This window comes from Athene noctua, chromosome 16 (assembly GCF_965140245.1).
Source record: "Athene noctua chromosome 16, bAthNoc1.hap1.1, whole genome shotgun sequence".
In the NCBI taxonomy this organism is placed as follows: Eukaryota; Metazoa; Chordata; class Aves; order Strigiformes; family Strigidae; genus Athene; species Athene noctua.
The window spans coordinates 16,136,057-16,153,345 of NC_134052.1; the positions used below are offsets into that span (position 1 = coordinate 16,136,057).

The 17,289-nt window shown below is 63.2% G+C and overlaps 2 protein-coding genes across 3 annotated transcripts; both read left to right on the plus strand.

The window, feature by feature from the left end:
- The first annotated feature begins 2,885 nt into the window (after positions 1–2,885).
- Positions 2,886–10,962, plus strand: FKBP1A (FKBP prolyl isomerase 1A). 2 transcript variants are annotated; one of them, XM_074920339.1, is made up of 5 exons: positions 2,886–3,000; positions 3,141–3,188; positions 9,157–9,269; positions 9,800–9,952; positions 10,757–10,962. In XM_074920339.1, the coding sequence occupies exons 1-4, from the start codon at positions 2,964–2,966 to the stop codon at positions 9,926–9,928; spliced, it is 327 nt and encodes a 108-aa protein (XP_074776440.1). In that variant the 5' UTR covers positions 2,886–2,963; the 3' UTR covers positions 9,929–9,952; positions 10,757–10,962. The 2 variants fall into 2 exon arrangements, with proteins under 2 accessions (XP_074776440.1, XP_074776439.1); XM_074920338.1 differs by having other exon boundaries at positions 10,760–10,962.
- A 3,050-nt stretch (positions 10,963–14,012) lies between these two features.
- On the plus strand, positions 14,013–16,776 carry SDCBP2 (syndecan binding protein 2). The gene is made up of 9 exons (XM_074920277.1): positions 14,013–14,088; positions 14,647–14,720; positions 14,810–14,894; positions 15,109–15,212; positions 15,361–15,522; positions 15,951–16,126; positions 16,208–16,379; positions 16,508–16,599; positions 16,701–16,776. The coding sequence occupies exons 2-9, from the start codon at positions 14,667–14,669 to the stop codon at positions 16,753–16,755; spliced, it is 900 nt and encodes a 299-aa protein (XP_074776378.1). The 5' UTR covers positions 14,013–14,088; positions 14,647–14,666; the 3' UTR covers positions 16,756–16,776.
- The last annotated feature ends 513 nt before the right edge of the window (positions 16,777–17,289 follow it).

Genomic DNA, 17,289 nt, shown 5'->3' on the forward strand with positions numbered 1-17,289 from the left:
CCCCGCCAGCCCCGGAGCAGTGCTCACACATGCTGGGGTGCTGAGGTGTCACTTAACCTTCTGGGAAAGCACGCACAAAAAACACAGGGGTTGTTTTTGAGAGGAAACTCTTTTTCCTAAAAACCAGTTATTAGGGAAAATACCACTGAGATAGTGCACGTCTTTGTGCTTAGACTGCCCTTTCATGGGGAAAGGTTTAGAATTTCTTTGAATGAGGGTGATGTTCAAGCCAGCGGTGTTTTAAAGCCCATGCAGCAACAATGACACCTGGCAGCAGGGTGGCAGAAGCCAGCTCTGCCCGTCTGCCTGGGCCTCCCCAGCTGAGTCACTGCTGGGAAACCAGGAGCTTCGTGGTGCCTGAGGCTGCGGGAATGGGCTGCATGCCTCCCGTCAGGCACCTGCGGGGGGCTGGCAGCTTGTCCTGGTTTCTGCCAGGTTGGGAGGTTATGATGGAGTGTCAAGAAGAGCCAAGTTGCTTTTAAATCGTTGCCCAGAGCTCGATCTCCCACAGCAGCATCTTGCGCGAGCTGCTCGGCACCCCCACATCTCTCCTGGCAACAGTGAGGGGGCAGCGGGGGGAAGAGAGGAGAAGTCAGCCATGTCGTGGCGGGTAGCGCTGAGCTGTGTTCAGCCTTGTGCACAGGCAGAGAGCGAGGTTGGTTATTTTTAGGGCTAGAGCTGTATCTGACCGTTGGTTGACCTTGCAGCTCTCCAGTCTGGTGCACACTGGCAGGATCTGAGCAAATTACTCCCCGGTTGTGCGCTGCATTAATTTGAAGCCTTAAGTCTTGTGGTACAACTTCGAGATCAGTGGGGAAGATGGTGCTTTAGAGCTGCGTCAGGGCACCTGCAGGATCGTCACAGCAACTCCGATTCAGAGCGATTTCTCAGACGCACAAAGGGCCTCTTTTTTTCCTGCCCTCTTTTTTTTATTTTTTGGTTGTTTTGTTTTCTGGAGTGTGAAGGATGTTCCTTGGGATCGCCTGACTAAGCCTGTGGTCAGGTGTTGGGATGCGCTGCCCTCTGCCACCGCCTTGCTTTCAGCCTTGCTGCCTCTGCATTTACTACAAGCAAATGCCTTTGAGCATCGAGGAAATGCTCTGATTGTTGAGAATTTAAAGTCCTGCAGAAGGCATGAATTATTTCAAAGGCACACGCTCCTTGGGACAGAGGATGGGCTTGATCTGGAGCTCCCAAACTGCAGCACAGGCTGGGAACGGGCCACAGGCTGCTGCAGCGTTGGGACCAGACCCAGTGCAGAGCAGGGAGCTGCTGCTGGTGTGTGTGGTGCCTGCCAGCCCCGCCGCTGCCCAGGGTGGTGCCACTGTATATCCAATAATGTCCCATTTATTTTTTACAGTATTAAATCTGAATGGTCACACTTTTCCCTCTTGGTATGTCTTATTTTGTGAGTTCTGCCAGCAGAAAATCCGGAGGGCAGAGAGTGATTTAGGTGAAATCCACTTCTTTTCAAGCCTTTGTGCTTTCTCCACAGTTTAGACACCAGAATCTGACCTGAATCCTTCCTGGGTCTTGACCAGCTGCGCCCTGAGCAGTGAGGGGTGGTCAAACCTGGCTGAGCACCTCACCCCTGTTGAAGTACCGGTTGTTGCAGTGACCTCGCTTGGTGGTAAAATGAGCAGGTTATGCCAGGGAGTAAAAAAACCAAACCAAAACAAAACGTCCCACCCAAGGTGAGAGCCACAGTGCTGGACTTGTGCGAGCGTGCCCGTGCCAGCCGCGCCAGGGCTCTAGCGCGGGCACACGCCGAGCAGTATTTTCCCCTTTCAGATCCTTGTTTATTGCTGGCCCAGCTCTTCACTGAGGTAGCATTCATCAGGAGGGATGAGAGCGTGCCCCTTTTTTTCTCCTGTTATTTTTCTCTTGACTCTGGGCCTCGCACATCTGCCCTGCTGATGGGTGTGTTTGCAGAAAGTCAGGCACCATCTGTGTGTTGCTGCTTTAATATAAAAAATAATGCTATGGCATCAAGCAAGGAAAAAAAACAAACCACCACCCAACCTTGGCCTTTCAGTATTTAAAAGATGCATGGAAGGGATAGAAGCAATTAAAAGTTGCTTCATCCCGTTATCTGTTATTTTAAGCATCTCCTCCTCTTGTGTCCCATTTTAATGCACTTGCTGAGAATACTGGCTTTTTATTAGTCTCTTGGCTGTCCTTGGAACTTCTCTGTTCCCTTGTGGACACTCAAGTTCATCTCCTTGAAGTAAGGAAATAGGACGCTTTGAGGCAAAAATCCTGTGCCTGAAGCGATTCTTTTTTTGACCAAAAAAGAGAATAGTTGCTGTTGTTTCCAGAAGAAAGTCCTTCTGAGCGTTCCATTGTTCAAACCTGCCCCAGTAACGGGGGGGCTGGTGCCAACTCCCACCAGCACGGTGAGGAGCAGCATTAATATAGATCTATAAAAGAGAATTTTATCTGCTGGCGTCGCACGTGCCCGATGCTCTCGATTTAAGTTCAGCCTAGTCTTGGGAACTGTGGAAATAATTAAGTCTTGTCTGGGGCATGGGGCTGGCAGGTCGGGGTTCCCGGGGAGCCCCGCTTGGGCCGCCTCGGCCTCCCCACGACGCCACACCGGAGGCGGGGCGGGCTCGCTGCGGCCAGGCCCTGCGCTTGTCGGGCCTCTAAACGGCGGAGAAACGGGTGAAAAAAGAAAACAAACAAACAAAAAGAAACCCACCAAACGAGCCCTGGGGGCTCCCTCCCCGCCGGGCCCCGCGTTTCCCCGGCAACCGCGCGGTGCCAAGATGGCGGCCGGGGCCGGGCAGGAAGGAGGCAGGAGGCGGGGGGGGGAGCGGAAGATGGCGGCGGCCGGGGGCGGGGCCGGTCTAGGCGGCGGGCGGGCGGGCTCTATGGTGGCCGAGGCTGCGCACACGTGGCCCCTCCTCCCTCGGGCTGCGGGCGCTGCGGGTGCGCGAGCGGCACCGGGCACCGGCACCGGCATGGGCGTGCATGTGGAGACCATCGCCCCCGGCGACGGTGAGCCGCGGCCTGCCCTCCTTTCTCCCTCTCCTCTCCCTCCGTTTTCCCTCCCTTCATCCTCCCCTCCCTCCCGGCCCGGTCCCGGTGCCGATGCCGGTCCCGGTGCCGGTGGGCTGACGGTGCGTGTCTCCCCGCAGGGCGGACGTTCCCCAAGCGCGGCCAGACCTGCGTGGTGCACTACACGGGTGAGTGCTGCCCGCCACCGGGCCTGCAGGGCGGGGCTGCCCCGCCGCACCGGAGCAGTCTCCTCGGACCGGCCCGGGGACAGGGGGACGCGATGGGGTAACGGGGCCTGGCCCCCGGCCCACCCCCGCTCCGGTCCGGCTCCGGCAGCCTGCGGGGACACCGGGCCCGGCCCGTGTGGGTGGCCCGGCTGGGCCGCGGCGCTCCCCGGGGGAACCGGGAGGGGGGGGGCTCGGCCCGCCCCGGGGAGCAGGAGCGCTTTCCCCGGGGCTGTGGGGGGGTGTCTGGGCCCCGGGGCCGTGGGGAGGCCCCGTGGGAGCCGTTTCTCCCGCTGCCCCGTCTGGAAGGGGGGGGGCGGCTTTCCCACCCGCGTCCAGCCCTCGTTTTGGAGGTGCACCGGGGCAAGGCGCGGGGGGTGGGCAGGTCCCCCCCCGGCCAGCACCCTGGAGGGGTCCCAGGGCCTGCGGGCCGTGGAGCGGCCGAGCCGAGTCCCCCGCACCCGCCGGGTGCTCCCACGGGACACCGGTGTCTCCCTGGTCGGCGACGAGTCTTCCCCCCCCGGGAGCTTCGGGGTTCGCTGTGTCCGAGCAGGGTCCCCCCCCGGCAGAGGTCCCTGCACCCCCAACGCCATCCCTGCAGCCCCGGCCCCTTCTCCCTCGGGGGGGGGTGACACCAGGGGTGCCCGTGGGCAGACCCAGACCCGCAGCCTACGCGGGGTTGTTTGCGGGGTACCGCGGGGGGCCCCCGCTGTGGGTAACGCAGGGTGATCTTTGGGGTTGGGGCGTCGTATTTTGGGGAGGGGCTGCCCCGACAGCCGGGGAGGGTCACCCTCTGCACCGTGTCCTCCAGCAGCCTCCTGCAGGCTTGGAGGGGCAAGAAACCAACGTTGGGGACCCCCAGAAATGCTTTGGGGGTCACGGCGGGGGTCTCCTCCCCCTCAGCCGCCCTTCGAACGGCTCCAGCTCCGCGCGGCGGGTGCTGCGCTCCGGGGTTCCAGCCCGTTTGTGGCCGGTCCCGGTACCCGATTCCCCTTCCCGCCCTCCGCGGTGGCGGCCGAGGGTCCCCCCCTTTGCGGAGCGGGGCCCGGCGGCAGGCTCGGTCGGGCATCCAGCCCCGCCGCTTCTCCTCCGGTTCCCTCTCGTCGCCGCCGTTGCCTCGCAGGAAGGAGAAGGAAGCAGCTCGGTCTCCCCCGGCCGCCCCGTTTCCTCCGCCGGTGGAAGAACAAAGAGAGGCTGGCAGGCAGTCAAGTGGCTCCCGGTGGGCCAGCGCTGCCGCCCGCCAGCCCCCCCGGCTCTCGGCGCTGGCTCTGCCTCCCGCCCCGCTGACGGGGCTTTGCCGCTTTTCCCCCCCCTCGGGCCCCCCTCCACCGGCAGAACCGCGCGTGGGTCACCGGCTCTCCCGGCCCCACGTCCCGGCGCTTGGGGCAAAGTGCTGCTTGCGACTCGCTCCCCGCAGACCCTCCGCTGCGCCTGGGAGCGGTTTTCTAATTTCCTTTTTTTTATTATTATTATTATTGTCTCCTTTTGGCCTTTATTTCCCCAGTTCCCTCCGCAGGCAGCTTCTGCACCCCCCCTCCCACACCTCGGCAGGCAGCAGAAATCAAACACCTCCAGGCCCTGACGCTGTTTTTTCGTGGCCCTGCGAGAGGCTGGAGCGGGGCTTGGCGCTGGGGGAAGCGTTAGCCGCCGCTGAGTCCCCGTCCCGGTCCCCGGGCGCCCTTTGCCCCCGCGCGGGAACCTGCCGGTGCTGGGGAGATCCAGCCCGTGGTGCCCCACGGTGGGTGCGCGGCCGTTCAGCTCTTGCTCTGCTGGGTTATGGGTCTGCAGTGGCTTGGTTAAAAACCACTTTATTTAGGGGAACAAAAATAAATAACGAGTGGTGATGCAGGGGTGAGGGAGCATGGGGAGCGGGCTCGGCGGGCTGTCCGGCAGCTCTTGGTGCTTCTGCCTGTGCCCAAGCCCCGGCTCCAGGGGGTTTGGCCCCACCAAAAGCAGCCATTTCAGCCCAGAACTGAGGGACAGACAGACAGACAGTGCTGGGGAAGGAGATGGAGAGTGGAGCGTCCTCTGGGCCACCTGCTTAGGGGACACCAGTTGCTCCCACTGGGATTGTGGAGGTGGAGGCGCACGGGGGGAGCTGGGGCAGTTGGACCCTTTTCCCCCTCCTTTGGCCCTGCTCTTTGCAGGGGGTCGCCGAAACAGCCTTTGCTGTGGAAGCTGCTGCAGAGGGCTCCTAAAGAAACTAAATCAAGGATAAAGCTCCCCGATGTGTTTGGGGCTGTGTGGGGCGGGAGGGCTGCGAAGGAGCAAGTCAATGGGGCGGAGGGTGCAGGTTGGGGGCCAGCAGACCTGAGCTTCCCCCTCGGATCTGGCTACAGGGCAGAGTGGGGAGCAGGGATGGGGGCTCCCACGGTGCCCCACAGCATGTCTGGGGCTGGGTCTTGTGCTCCTCGGGAGCAGGTTGGGGGGTGAAGAGAGCTGGTGCAAGGGGGAGCTGCTCTCTGAGTGCGTGGGGAGACCGTGGCCACCCCACCGTGCTTCTGGGGGGGAAATGGGGGCCCGTGGTCAGGCTGGGGAGTGCGGGGATGGGATGGAGAATCCCTTGGCTTTGCCAGGGTGCCAACGTGCACCCAGCTTGTTGCGGCTGGAAGGGAGGTGGGCTTGGAGCAGGGGGTGGACGTGCTGGGAGGGATACTGGCACAAACTGGTTTTCTCCAGCAGGATGGCGCAGAGGCGACTGCCATCCTTCCCCAGCACCCACACGCAGGCTGGCCACGGCCTCGACTGTTGGCACCCCCCGCGGCCAGCGCAGCCCCTGGCGCCCTCCCCACCACGGCTGGTGCTGCCACGCTCGCCCGGCACCAGCAGCCGCTCTGCGGTCACCGGGCGTTTCCTCCCGGGGTGTGCGACTGCCGGTGGGGCGTGGGAGCTCGGCGCCTTCTCCCTGAGCAGCCCTTCCCCTGCCTGCGCTGGGGGTCCCCCTCTCCTGCCAGGCCACGGCACATGGTGGGCAGAGCCCCCGGCCGGGGTGGGCAGGGCGGTGGGAAGCACTGGTGCAGGCAGCTCGGGCCCTGGCGTCTCAAGTGCCCGGTGGAGGCAGGATTCAACCTCAGCCGGGCAGCGCTGTCCTAACGCGGGGGGTTGGAGCATTCCGAGTATCCCAGGGCTCTCGGGAAGGGATTCCCATCCTTCCTCCGGCTGGAGCAGAGGTGCCTGCCCAGCTGCGCCGGCTGCTCCTTGGGAAGCCGCCTCCGTGCAGGAGCTCCTGGGCCGTGGCCGTGCTGAGGATCAGCCCCCAGGCCAGAAGGGATGGAGCGGGTGGCACAAGTGTGACTTTCACCCCCCCCCCCCCCCCCCCAGCAAAACCATAAACCTGCGGGTTTTTCTCAGGGGCTGCCTCTGCCTGCTCCAGTGCTGCTCTCCGCCGCCTCTGCCCACCCGGGGGGGGACTGGAGCCAAGTCGCCCCGTTGCAGCCGGCGTCTCCCGTCTGCTGCCTGCCAAGTGTGGCAGAGAGCTGGCAGCGCCAGGCTGCCTGCCCGCCCGGAGCTGGGGCTGCTCTCCAGAGCCCCCCGCTCCGTCCCGTGACTGCTGCAGCCCCGGCCGCGGGGCTCTGTGCTCTTCCTCGCTGCGGTTCCCCTGAACCCCCTCCCCTGGGTGTCCGTACAGCCCAGCTGAGATCTCCGCTGAGGTTTAATTTTTCAGGGTGGGAGCTGGGGCAGGTGGGGCTCCGTAACCCGCCCCCGTGGGCTCTGCCCTCCTCGCAGGACTGGTGGTGGCAAGCAGAGAGCTGGGATGTGCCGGGGGCTGGCTGCTGCTCCTGGGGCTCTGGCAGCGCAACTGCTTTTGCCAGAGGATGCTTTGCCTCTGTAATAGCTTTAAAATCTCATTATCTCTTTGCTCGGGGATGAGGAAATGGTTGCTCATACTTGTCCAGGGCTGGAGAAATCTCCCGGGAGCCTCACGGGCAGAGGAAGAGCCTGAGATGAGGATGCTGCCTCCGAAGCATCCTAGCCTCTTTGTTTTCCTGGCTGGGGGGGGGGAGCACGGGGAGCAGGGATGAGCCCCCGTGTGTGACATTCCTGGGCTGGGGGTAGCCCGAGCGATGGATCCCCCTGGGCTGCTGCAACCAGCTTAGTCCATTAATCCCCCTCTCCTGCACCCAGGGTGCTAGAAACTCCAGAACACTTCCCGAGGCTGGATCCGGGGGTGAGCTCGGCAGCAGGAGCGGGGGGGTCGTGCTGTGTGGTCCCCGGGGTTTTTCCTCTGCGTGTGTCCGGGGAGAAGGGCAGAAAGGCACAAGATGTCCCCTGCATCCTTTTGTAGCCTCCCCCCGGCTTGTTGCAGCGCCTGAGGGCTCGGAGCTGAGCGCAGGGTCAGGCCGCGTGGTGGCCGAGCGGTGCCAGCCGGCGTGGCCCCGGTGCCAGTGTCCCCGACGGGCAGGCGGGCGGCCAGCGGCCGGGCACGGGGAGCGGTGCCAGACTGGGCTGGAAGCAGTGACGAGAGGTTTATCCTGGAAGGAGGAAGTGAGAAAACTCCAGATTTACCGTTCCAAAGTCCAGGGCTACAGCGTGACCAGCTGAGCTGATGCTCAGACCCCCAAGAGGGGATTTTTGCTTTCTGTGAAGTGAAAAGCTCAATTCTACTCCCTGAGAGGAAGGTGGGCCGCTGGCCCCCATCCCCTGCATCTTCCTGCAGCCCAGAGGTTGGTTTCGGTGCTTGTTGCCCCTGCCAAGGTGATGCATTTTTTTTCCTCATTCCCTTCTTTCTGTTAGGTGTCTCCCATCACTGCGGCTGCGTGCCGTTTGCTCTGGCCAGTGTCACAGCACGAGCCAGGGGCTGGGACACCCCATCCCATCTTTGGGGCGCATCTTCGGAGGCACAGCTGCGTTTTCTCTTTGCCCACAGGCACTGCCCTGGTGAAGGGAAATCACTGTGTCTCATGCTTTGCTGGGCGAGGTTGGTTTTTCAAGACTATAGAGCAGTTTCCAGCCAGGAAAACAGGTTTTTGGGCTGTTTTGGGAAGCGAAGAAGCGAGAAGCATTTGGAGGAGAGTTTAATATTGCTCTTATTGTAGAGGGCACTGGCTGTGTTAACGCAGAGCCAGAGCTGCCTTATAGGAGCAGCAGCTCTGCCGGCCAGTGGAGTTGCTGCTCCTATAAGGCAGCTCCAGCTCTGAGATTCCCCAAGAAGGTCAGGCAGGGAGCACGGGAGGGGAGGAAATTCCTCCTTTGCTCCTGTTGGGGAGTTATATTTAGCCCTGGGGATATCAGCCTCGCTCGGCCCTCCCCATGCGGCGTGTGCCGGGGGATCGAGGGCTGTCCCGGGCGTGTGTGTCCAGAGCTTGGGGCTCCCTCTCCCTGTCATCGTTCCTGGGTACGGGAGCGATTTGGCTGAAGATGAGTGGGATGCAGCTGGGGCATGGGGAGGGCTGGAGGCAGCTGGGATGGGGTACAAGAGCCCCGATTTGTGTTTTGGGTGCCCAAGGACGGAAGCCTGCCCGTGGCCAGGAGCAGGAGTTGTGTTTGCTGGTGGGATGGGAAGCACCAGGCCTGATCCTGCTGCCTGTAAACCAGCTGGCAGCGGCGCTGTGAGGTGGGGAATGGTTTGTTGGGGTTTTTTATCCCCACCTCCATCTGCTCCCCTCATCTGTCTTTGGTCCCAGCCCAGAGGAACGCTTCTCTCCTGGGCAGAGCAGCCAGGAGCAATCCTGCCCTGCCCAGGGCTGCTCCTGCCAGGCTGGCTGATGCCCCAGAGGGTGCTGGTGTGGGGTTTTCCCCCCCCAGGCCACCCTGTTGCAGGTGTTTCCCCGGGGAAAAGGAGACCGAGCTGCGAAACATCTTTGAGTCAGGGCCATGTGAGCCTTCCAGGGGTGACTGTCACCCGCACGGGCTGCCAGCTCACAGCCTGTTTCACGCAGGCGCGCGTGGCTCCGTCCCTGTGTCACCATCGTCTCCCTCCCTCTCTCCCCAGGTATGCTGGAGGATGGGAAGAAGTTTGATTCCTCTCGCGACAGGAACAAGCCGTTCAAGTTCGTGATGGGCAAGCAGGAGGTGATCCGCGGCTGGGAGGAAGGAGTCGCCCAGGTGCCCGCTGCTTCTCCACCCCCCGGTCTCCCTTGCAGGGCTGCGCAGAGCCGAGCGCCTGGGGAGCTGCAGCGTGGGCACAAATCACTGTGTGCAGCTTGTTCTCTTTTTTTTTTTTTAATTTTTTTTTTTATTTTATTCCCCTGTGTTTTCCACCCCTCCGCCCCCTCGGCGCTGGGAGGTGTGGGTGTGAATATCACCTTCTGCATTGCCACCTGCCAGATGGCAGGAATGGAGCAGGGCCGGGCCCCAACAACACCTACGGCACGTTGGTGACTCAGCGGTGACATTTCTCCACTGAGTCAGCTCTGAACCAAGGCGCCGGGGAGTGCTGGGGCCTCCTGCTCCGAGCGGGGACGGCTCCCAGGGCCGTGAAGCCCACGGGAGGGAGGGCTGGGGGCACAGTGTGGCTTTGGCTCCCCCCTGCCACCAGCCCTGCGGCGTGGGGACGGGTCTGGTCCCCCCTCTGTCGCTCACCTGGTGATGGTGCCCGTCTCCTCACATCCCTGTGTTTCTTTCCCTGCCCCCAGATGAGTGTTGGTCAACGGGCAAAGATGACCATCTCCCCAGATTATGCCTACGGCTCTACTGGCCACCCGGGGATCATCCCACCTAACGCCACTCTAATTTTTGACGTGGAGCTCATGAAATTGGAATGACCTACCCCAGCACCCTGTCCTCGGGTAAGGATGGGGACGGGGAGTCTCGTAGCTCGGGGGTGACTCAAGGCCCCCATCTTTTATCTCAGGCTCGCGTGGAGAGGCGGGGTGGAGGAGATGGCAGTGGGGGGGTATAAGAAGGAGGGCGCAGGGTGGAAGTTGCTCTCAGGAGGCTGCTGAGCTGGTGATCGCTGCGGTGGTACGAGCAAACCAGCCTGGCAGGGTGGGCTTACGCCAGGGCGGTGCCGGCTGACCGAGCCTTGCCTTGTGTTGCTGCCCTGTGGGGCTCGGCTGCCCGCTCCCCCTCCTGCCTGTCCTGCGGGTGTGTGGGTCCCATGGTGTGGGCAGGATGGGGCTGTGCTCCCCCCAGTCGGGGCCTGATTGCCATTCTGAGTGACTGGTGTGGTTTGTGGTGAGGTTCTGCAGCTCCTGCCAGGACATTGCAGAGAGGCTGGGGCTGGGCTCTGCTCCCAGGGGATCAGGGACAGGACAAGAGGGAACGGCTGGAAACTGCCACAGGGGAGGGTCAGGCTGGGCAGGAGGAGAAAATGTTTCCCAGCAAGAGTGGTCCGAGAGTGGAACAGGCTGCCCAGGGAGGGGGGAGTCCCCATCCCTGGGGGGGTTTCAGGGCCGTTGGGATGAGCTGTGGGGGATGTGGGGTAGGGGCGAACTTTGTAGAGTCGGGCTGAGGGTTGGACTCGCTGATCCCGAGGGGCTTTTCCAACCTGAGTGACTGGGATTCTGTGAGACCGACGATTTGTGAGCAGGCTTCCCCTGCAGGCAGCGGGCGGCGGGCGGCTGTGTCACACTGCCTCTCCTCTCTCCCAGCAGGTTTGGCACATGGAGGAATCCAGAATCTCAGCTTCAAGAAGAGTGCACATGACTTTGTACGGAGCTTTTCCTGATAGTCCACTACACTCATTGTATAACCTTACACCTTGATTGAATGCCTTTGGTCACTAAGCTTTGCGTCTGACTCTTCCTCCTTGTATCGTGTTTTTATGTCTTTTTAAACTATACGCCGTAAACCTCAACTCTTTTTGGGTCAAGTTCTTAATCTTATTTTTTGTTCCAGGTGTAGACTACGTTTTACCAGTAGCACGCAGATGGGCTGACTTTAGATAGGAGTCATTTGAACAAAAAGGAAAACCTGTTAATTACTCGTTTTGGTGCAGATCTCTATGGTGTTTTCAAACCAGAAATTGCTGCTGCTGCAAAAGCCATAGCAGAGTGAGGCTGTCGAGGCTGATTGGATGCGGAGAGCAGAGTAGCGCTAGGATTGTGTGTAGGTACCTGCCTGGAACCGGGGCAGCGGGGGAGCAGCGGGTCCTTGCCCTGCTCCCCGCCGAGGGCGCAGCATCGCTGCGGGCACCGTGGGTTTGCTCCCGGGAAGGGGGGGCTGCTCTGCCCCTGCTTCACTCTGCCAGCTCACGGTGGACCTTCTTTTTTCCCTCCCCTATCCAGCCTTCAGATTTTAGGGAGATGAGTTTCCATCAGAGCTCCACCACACCCCAAAACTTTCAGGAGCTTACATTGAGCTTTCTTTAAAGGAAAAGGAAAACAGCAGACAAACGGAAGGTGCTGTCTACAGGGGAGGTGGCAGGGCTGGTGGGGAGTCAGCTCAAAGAAAACACCTCTGTGTCCCCCCCTCCCTCTCCCCCCTGGAAAGGAACCATCAGACCCCAGTTGTCCCCGGTCTGAGCACGCCTGACACCTGATGCTGGTCATCGCCGCTTGTCTGGTCTCACACGATGCGTAGCTTCCCCCGCTGCTGCCCCAGCCCCCCTCCCTCCGCCCTGCCTAGTGATTTGGTAAGAGAAACTGCCGCCGTTCACTTCCTTCTCCACCGCATAAAGGTATCAAGTTTTATTATTGCAATAAAAACGCTTTATGCTGGCTTTTCTCAAACCCTGTGTCTCGGAGGTTTTTCCCTCGCCTCTCTGTCGCTCAGCACAGCGGGTGCCGGGCTTGTGGGATGCTCTGGGTGCTGTGCTGGGCTCACGGGGTGCTGAGCCAGGCTCATGGGGTGCTGTGGGTGCTGAGCCAGGCTCATGGGTGCCCTGCTGGGCTCACGTGGTGCTGTGCCAGGCTCGTGGGTGCTGTGCTGGGCTCTTGGGGTGCTGTGCCAGGTTCCTGGGGTGCTGTGGGTGCTGTGCTGGGCTCTTGTGGTGCTGAGCCAGGCTCCCGGGGTGCTCTGGCAGCGGGAAGGGCCGGCTCTGGCTGTGCTGGCTTGCTTTGGGGTGAGGTTTGGGTGCTTGGCCCTGGGAGCACAGAGGGGTGCCTGGGGCTGATGGGGCTCTGTGGGGAGGTGACGGTGGCCTGTTGGAATTTGCATAATTAATTGCCTCACCATAACCTCTGAAGCCTTGCTCTCAGCCTCTCGAATTGCCCCTGTGACGGGGCCTGGACTGGGAGCGTGTGGGGCGGCCGGATGCTGCTCCCGGGGTCCCTCCCGCTCCCAGCAGCGTATCCGTGTGTCTCCGGGTATTTATTTCGCATCCAGCTGCCGGTGTCTGCCGGCCAGAAAAACCTCTTGGGGGGGGGGCGTGGTGCGTTTCTTAGTGATCCCCCCCATGCCGGCTCGGCGGGGCTCCCGCAGCCCCCGGGCGTTGCTGCCCGCAGGTTTGTGCTGGTGGGGGTGGACGTGGGGGGGACTCATGCCGGGGGGGGGTTCACGCCGTGGGGGCTGCTCGGGCACCGCTCTGGGCCAGCACCCGCTGCCTCCGCAAACGGCCTTTGCTCCCTTTGCCGCCGCCCGATAACGCGGCCGCGATCGATCCCCTCGCAAGTCCCAGCTCCCGGGCGGGTTTGTTGGGAGCAAAGTTTGTGTTTAAGGGGCTCCTGGGGGCAAGGGCTGGGGGCTGCCTTGGGGTTCGTGTCGGATATGGGCACTACCCTCAGCTGCTGGGGCACCAGCATCGCCCTCCACCCTTCGCTGCGGCCGCCTCTAGGTGGGAACTCGAGGTGAGCTTGGGTTTCTCTTCCTGCTGAACTTTTTGCTGTAATTATTAACCGGTGCCAGGCAGTGCCACGGCTTCTGCCTGGAGGTGCAGCAGGGCTGGGGGGAGTCCGGTGCCCTCAGCACGCAGCTCCCCTTGGCATCCCCCCCGGCACCCACAAGCACAGATGGGGTGCGGGTCCTTCCAGCTCCGGTTTGGTGGGGGATGAAGGTTCTGGGGCAAGCAGAGACCCCCAGGAACCACCTCCTCTGTAGGATGTCTCCCTGCCCGTGTTTATCAGCGACTGGGCTGCTCTTGTCCCAGCCTGGCTGAGGCAGCCGGGCACCGTCGGGCTAAAAATAACACCAGTAAATAAAACGTTTCCTCCCGGCCTGGCACGCGGGAGCGGAGGTGCAGGGAGCTGGGACGTGCCCGGCTGCTGCTCTGCGGCGGGGCTGGCCCCATGCCGGCGAGATCCTGGGCTGGTGCCACCGGCTCTGGGCCCAGCTGGGTGCCCGCAGGACCCCCCCTGCCCGGCTCCTGGGGCCACGGTGGCCCGTGACATCCCCGGTGCTGGCAGGCTGGATCCCAGGGTGACGTGTGTCCGTCCCACGGCCGCGGGGTGCCCGTGTTTGCCCCGTGCCCTGACTCAGCCCGCTCAGATTTTCCACCTCGGCGCGGGGCTCCCACGGGGCCGTCACGCCTGACGTGTGCCCCGGGGCCACCGGTGATGGCGGGAGGGGCGCAGGACACGGCGTCCCGGTCACGGCCGCGTCAGCCCCACGCGCCCGGGCAGCGAGGTGTCAGCGGGAGCCAGCCACCCACACGGGGCTGCTCGCAGTGGGGCGCCCCACTTCACACCCCACACCCCCCCCAGGCGGCACCCTCGGTGTTGGGGTGTAAGGGCTGCAGTGGGGCCAAGCCGTGGGCTGTGGCCGGAGTGGTGATGTAGTGGGATGGGGGGGGCCACCATGGTGGCTAGTGGGTCCCCATCCCTGCTCCCCCAGGATGCCTGAACCCACAGAAAGCCATCCCTGTCCCCATCCCAGCAGTGCCAGGGCCCTGTGTGGCTTTGGCTTCACCTTCCTCTTCCTCACCTGTGCCCTACCTGGCAGGGGTGACGGTCACCTGAGGCTGCCTGGCCCCTCCCTGGGCTGGGCACCGCGATAAAAGCCCAAGGCCAGGCAGAGGGTGGCACAGGGAGCCAGGAGCTGTCAGCAGGTGAGTCCAGAGGTGCCAGGGGTGGGCTCTGGGGGGGTCTCGCTTGTCTGGGGATGCTGCCGTGGTCCCTGAGCTGCGTGTGGGATCCTGCCTGGTCCCCGCGGGGCTCAGAGCTGGATCTGGATTTGGTCCCTACACCCCGAGTTTTGGACGATGCATTTCGGGGCACACGATGCCGTGGATGGCACAGCCTCGCCGTGGGCACAGTGTGAGGTGTGTTGGGGGGACTGATGGGGGCACAGGGGACCCCAAGGAGCAGTCAGCGGGGCTGTTCCTGTGGGACATCCTGCTCCTGTGTCTGGGTGATGCTGGAATGGCCCCACTGGGCGGGTGGACATGGGGAGTGGGACCCACCACCAGCCAAGCGATGCCCCGGGGTGTCTGTGCCCGGCACGCAGCCACCCCTGTCCCAGCTGCCGGGAAGTGGCAGAGGTGGTGGCCCTGGTGACACGGCCCTGAGTCACACCAGAGGCCCGGGGTGACAGCCCGTCTCTGGCACACGGGCTGGGAGGAATATTCGGGGAGAGGCACCCCCTTCCTGAACCGCCCCGTCCCCAGGCACCGCGACAGCAGCAGCGATGGCAACACTTTACCCCTCCTTGGAAGACATGAAGGGCCACCAGATCTTGCAGGTCGGTGTCAGCGCAGGGGGGGCGAGCAGCCCCCGATGGGTCTCCAGGGCTGGGGGGCACAGCCTCGAGCGAACCCCATCTCTTGGCAGGCGCAGGCAGCTGCCGGGGTGAGGACCCCCGCCACAACGGTGGCCACGGAGAAGCCAAAGCTCGTCTCGGGCCCCGGCGATGCAGGTTGTGCTCAGCAACCCCTGTCTGAGGGCGGGGGGAGTGATGCTCACCGTGCAGGGGTGGGGTGGGGCGTCAGCTGAGAACCCCCACAGCTCGGTGCATGGGTAGGGGATGGGATTTGGGCGTTTCTTTCTGCCCCATGGTCCCAGGGCGGGGAAAGCAATGGCCGTGGGTTGGGGACCCCACGAGCTGAGGCCACCCTCGGTGTGTCCCACAGCGCCGCCCCTGCTGTACCCCAACCTGGCCGAGCTGGAGAACTACATGGGGCTGGCTCTCTCCAGCGCAGAGATCCAGAAGAACCTGCTCCCGGAAGGCAGCACCGTAGGTGTCCGGGACCACCTGCCCCACGGGGTCCCTCCAGGGCCACATCCTGCCCGGGGAAGGGACGCAGCATCCCCCTGCCCTGAGGGGTGACGTGCGCAGGGCCCCGTGCCCCCGCCTGACCCACTGACCCCCGGCTCCATCGCAGGCGCTTACCCCCACCGGGCCCTCCCCGGGCCAGCTGGTCGCCCCCCTGAGCGGGAACAACGCGGGGCTGCGGCGGGCAGAGATCAAACCGGGCGTGCGGGAGATCCACCTCTGCAAGGACGAGCGGGGCAAGACGGGGCTGCAGCTGAAAAACGTCGACCAGGTGAGGGGCTGGGCTGGTACCAGGCCATCCACAGCACGGCACAGTGTGAGGCACCATGGCACGGTGTGGCACAGCACGGCACGGCATGGAGCACCATGGCATGGCAGGGCACGGTGTGGCACCATGTGGCATGAAATGGCACAGCACGGCGTGGTGCACCGTGACATTGCACAGCATGGCACGGTGTGGCATTAAATGGCACGGCATGGCGTGGTGCACCATGGCATGGCACGGCACACAGTGTGGCATGAAGTGGCACAGCACAACGTGGTGTGCCGTGGCACAAGCATGGCCACAGCTCAGCGTGCCGTGGCACGGCGCAGCCCCCCCAGGGCGCAGCACGGCCTGGCACGGCTCAGCCTGGTGCGTGGCACCGCCACCCAGTCCCCGTGCCAGCCCCGCGCCATCGCTCCTCCCGTGTCCCCCAGGGCATCTTCGTGCAGCTGGTGAAGGCCAACTCGCCGGCGGCGCTGGTGGGGCTGCGCTTCGGTGACCAGATCCTGCAGATCGACGGCAAGAACTGCACGGGCTGGAGCAGCGACAAGGCGCAGCGGGCGCTGAAGAAAGCGTCCCCGGAGAAGATCGTCATGGTGGTGCGGGACAGGTGAGCAGGCGGGCAGGCGGGGCCGGGGCTGGTAGCGGTGCCGGTGCTGACCGCAGTGTGTCCCCCCCCCACCCCACCCAGGCCTTTCCAGCGCACCGTCACCGTGCACAAGGACAGCACCGGCCACATCGGCGTCGTGGTCAAGAAGGGGAAAATCGTGTCGCTGGCCAAGGACAGCTCTGCCGCCCGCAACGGCCTCCTCACCCACCACTGCATCTGCGAGGTCAACGGCCAGAACGTCATCGGCATGAAGGTGGGGGCTGCGCACAACCGGCGCCGCGAACGGGGGGCCCAGAATCGGGCGAGTGGGACCCCGAGCAGTGCCGCAGGGTGGTGGGCAGAGCCGGGCACCCCCCAGCACCCCCCCGCTCTCTCCCGCAGGATAAGCAGCTCACGGAGGTGCTGGCGGGGGCCGGGAACGTGGTGACACTGACCATCATCCCCACCGTCATCTTCGAGCACATGGTCAAACGGTGAGACCGCGGTGCCCACCCCCACCCCGCTGCGGCCCCACGGGGCCCCCCCCAAGGGGCCCCAGGGGCTCCCCCCGCTGAGCACCCCTCTTTGTGCCCAGGCTCTCGGCAGGGCAGGTGAAGTCGGCCATGGACCACTCCATCCCGGACCTGTGACACGGGTGCTGCCGGCCCGGGGGGGGCAACGCTGGAACGGCGAGGGGCTGCTGAAGGTACCCCCACAGCTTCCCCAGGAGCACAAAAAAACCCCAACAAACTCATCCCTACAGAGGCTGGTGGCCGCTGGGCGGCGAAGGGGACCTGCCAGCCTGCGATGTCCTCTCCTCTCCCCTGGCCCAGGTCCCCGTGTCCCCCCCACCGTGTCCCCGCTCGCGCCAGCCCCCCTCGGGGCAGACGCCAAAGGCTGGTTCCAGCCAAAGCAGACACAGACCCAGCGACGTTTATTACATCCACCACAGACAGCGAGTACAGGACAGGGGAAACAAGAAAAAGGGGGGGTTACAGCTTTTTCAGTTCTGTATTTAAAAAATATATTATATAGATTTGTCTTTCAAATATAATCGTTACATTTATTTCTTGGCAAAGCTTTGGATAGTCTAACAGACGTCTACACAGATCCACAAATACATTGCACAAGAGGCGTATGTCCCAGCTCCGCTTTCAGCAGCCCCCACCGGCTGCTTTACCACC

Excerpts from the sequence above, each read along its gene's own strand:
- FKBP1A (XM_074920339.1), top strand. The coding sequence starts at position 2,964 with ATGGGCGTGCATGTGGAGACCATCGCCCCCGGCGACG. Across the intron at positions 3,001-3,140 it reads GACCATCGCCCCCGGCGACG|GGCGGACGTTCCCCAAGCGC; the intron begins GTGAGCCGCGGC and ends GTCTCCCCGCAG. Across the intron at positions 9,270-9,799 it reads GGGAGGAAGGAGTCGCCCAG|ATGAGTGTTGGTCAACGGGC; the intron begins GTGCCCGCTGCT and ends CCCTGCCCCCAG.
- SDCBP2 (XM_074920277.1), top strand. The coding sequence starts at position 14,667 with ATGGCAACACTTTACCCCTCCTTGGAAGACATGAAGGGCCACCAGATC. Across the intron at positions 15,523-15,950 it reads AGCTGAAAAACGTCGACCAG|GGCATCTTCGTGCAGCTGGT; the intron begins GTGAGGGGCTGG and ends CGTGTCCCCCAG. Across the intron at positions 16,380-16,507 it reads AGAACGTCATCGGCATGAAG|GATAAGCAGCTCACGGAGGT; the intron begins GTGGGGGCTGCG and ends TCTCTCCCGCAG.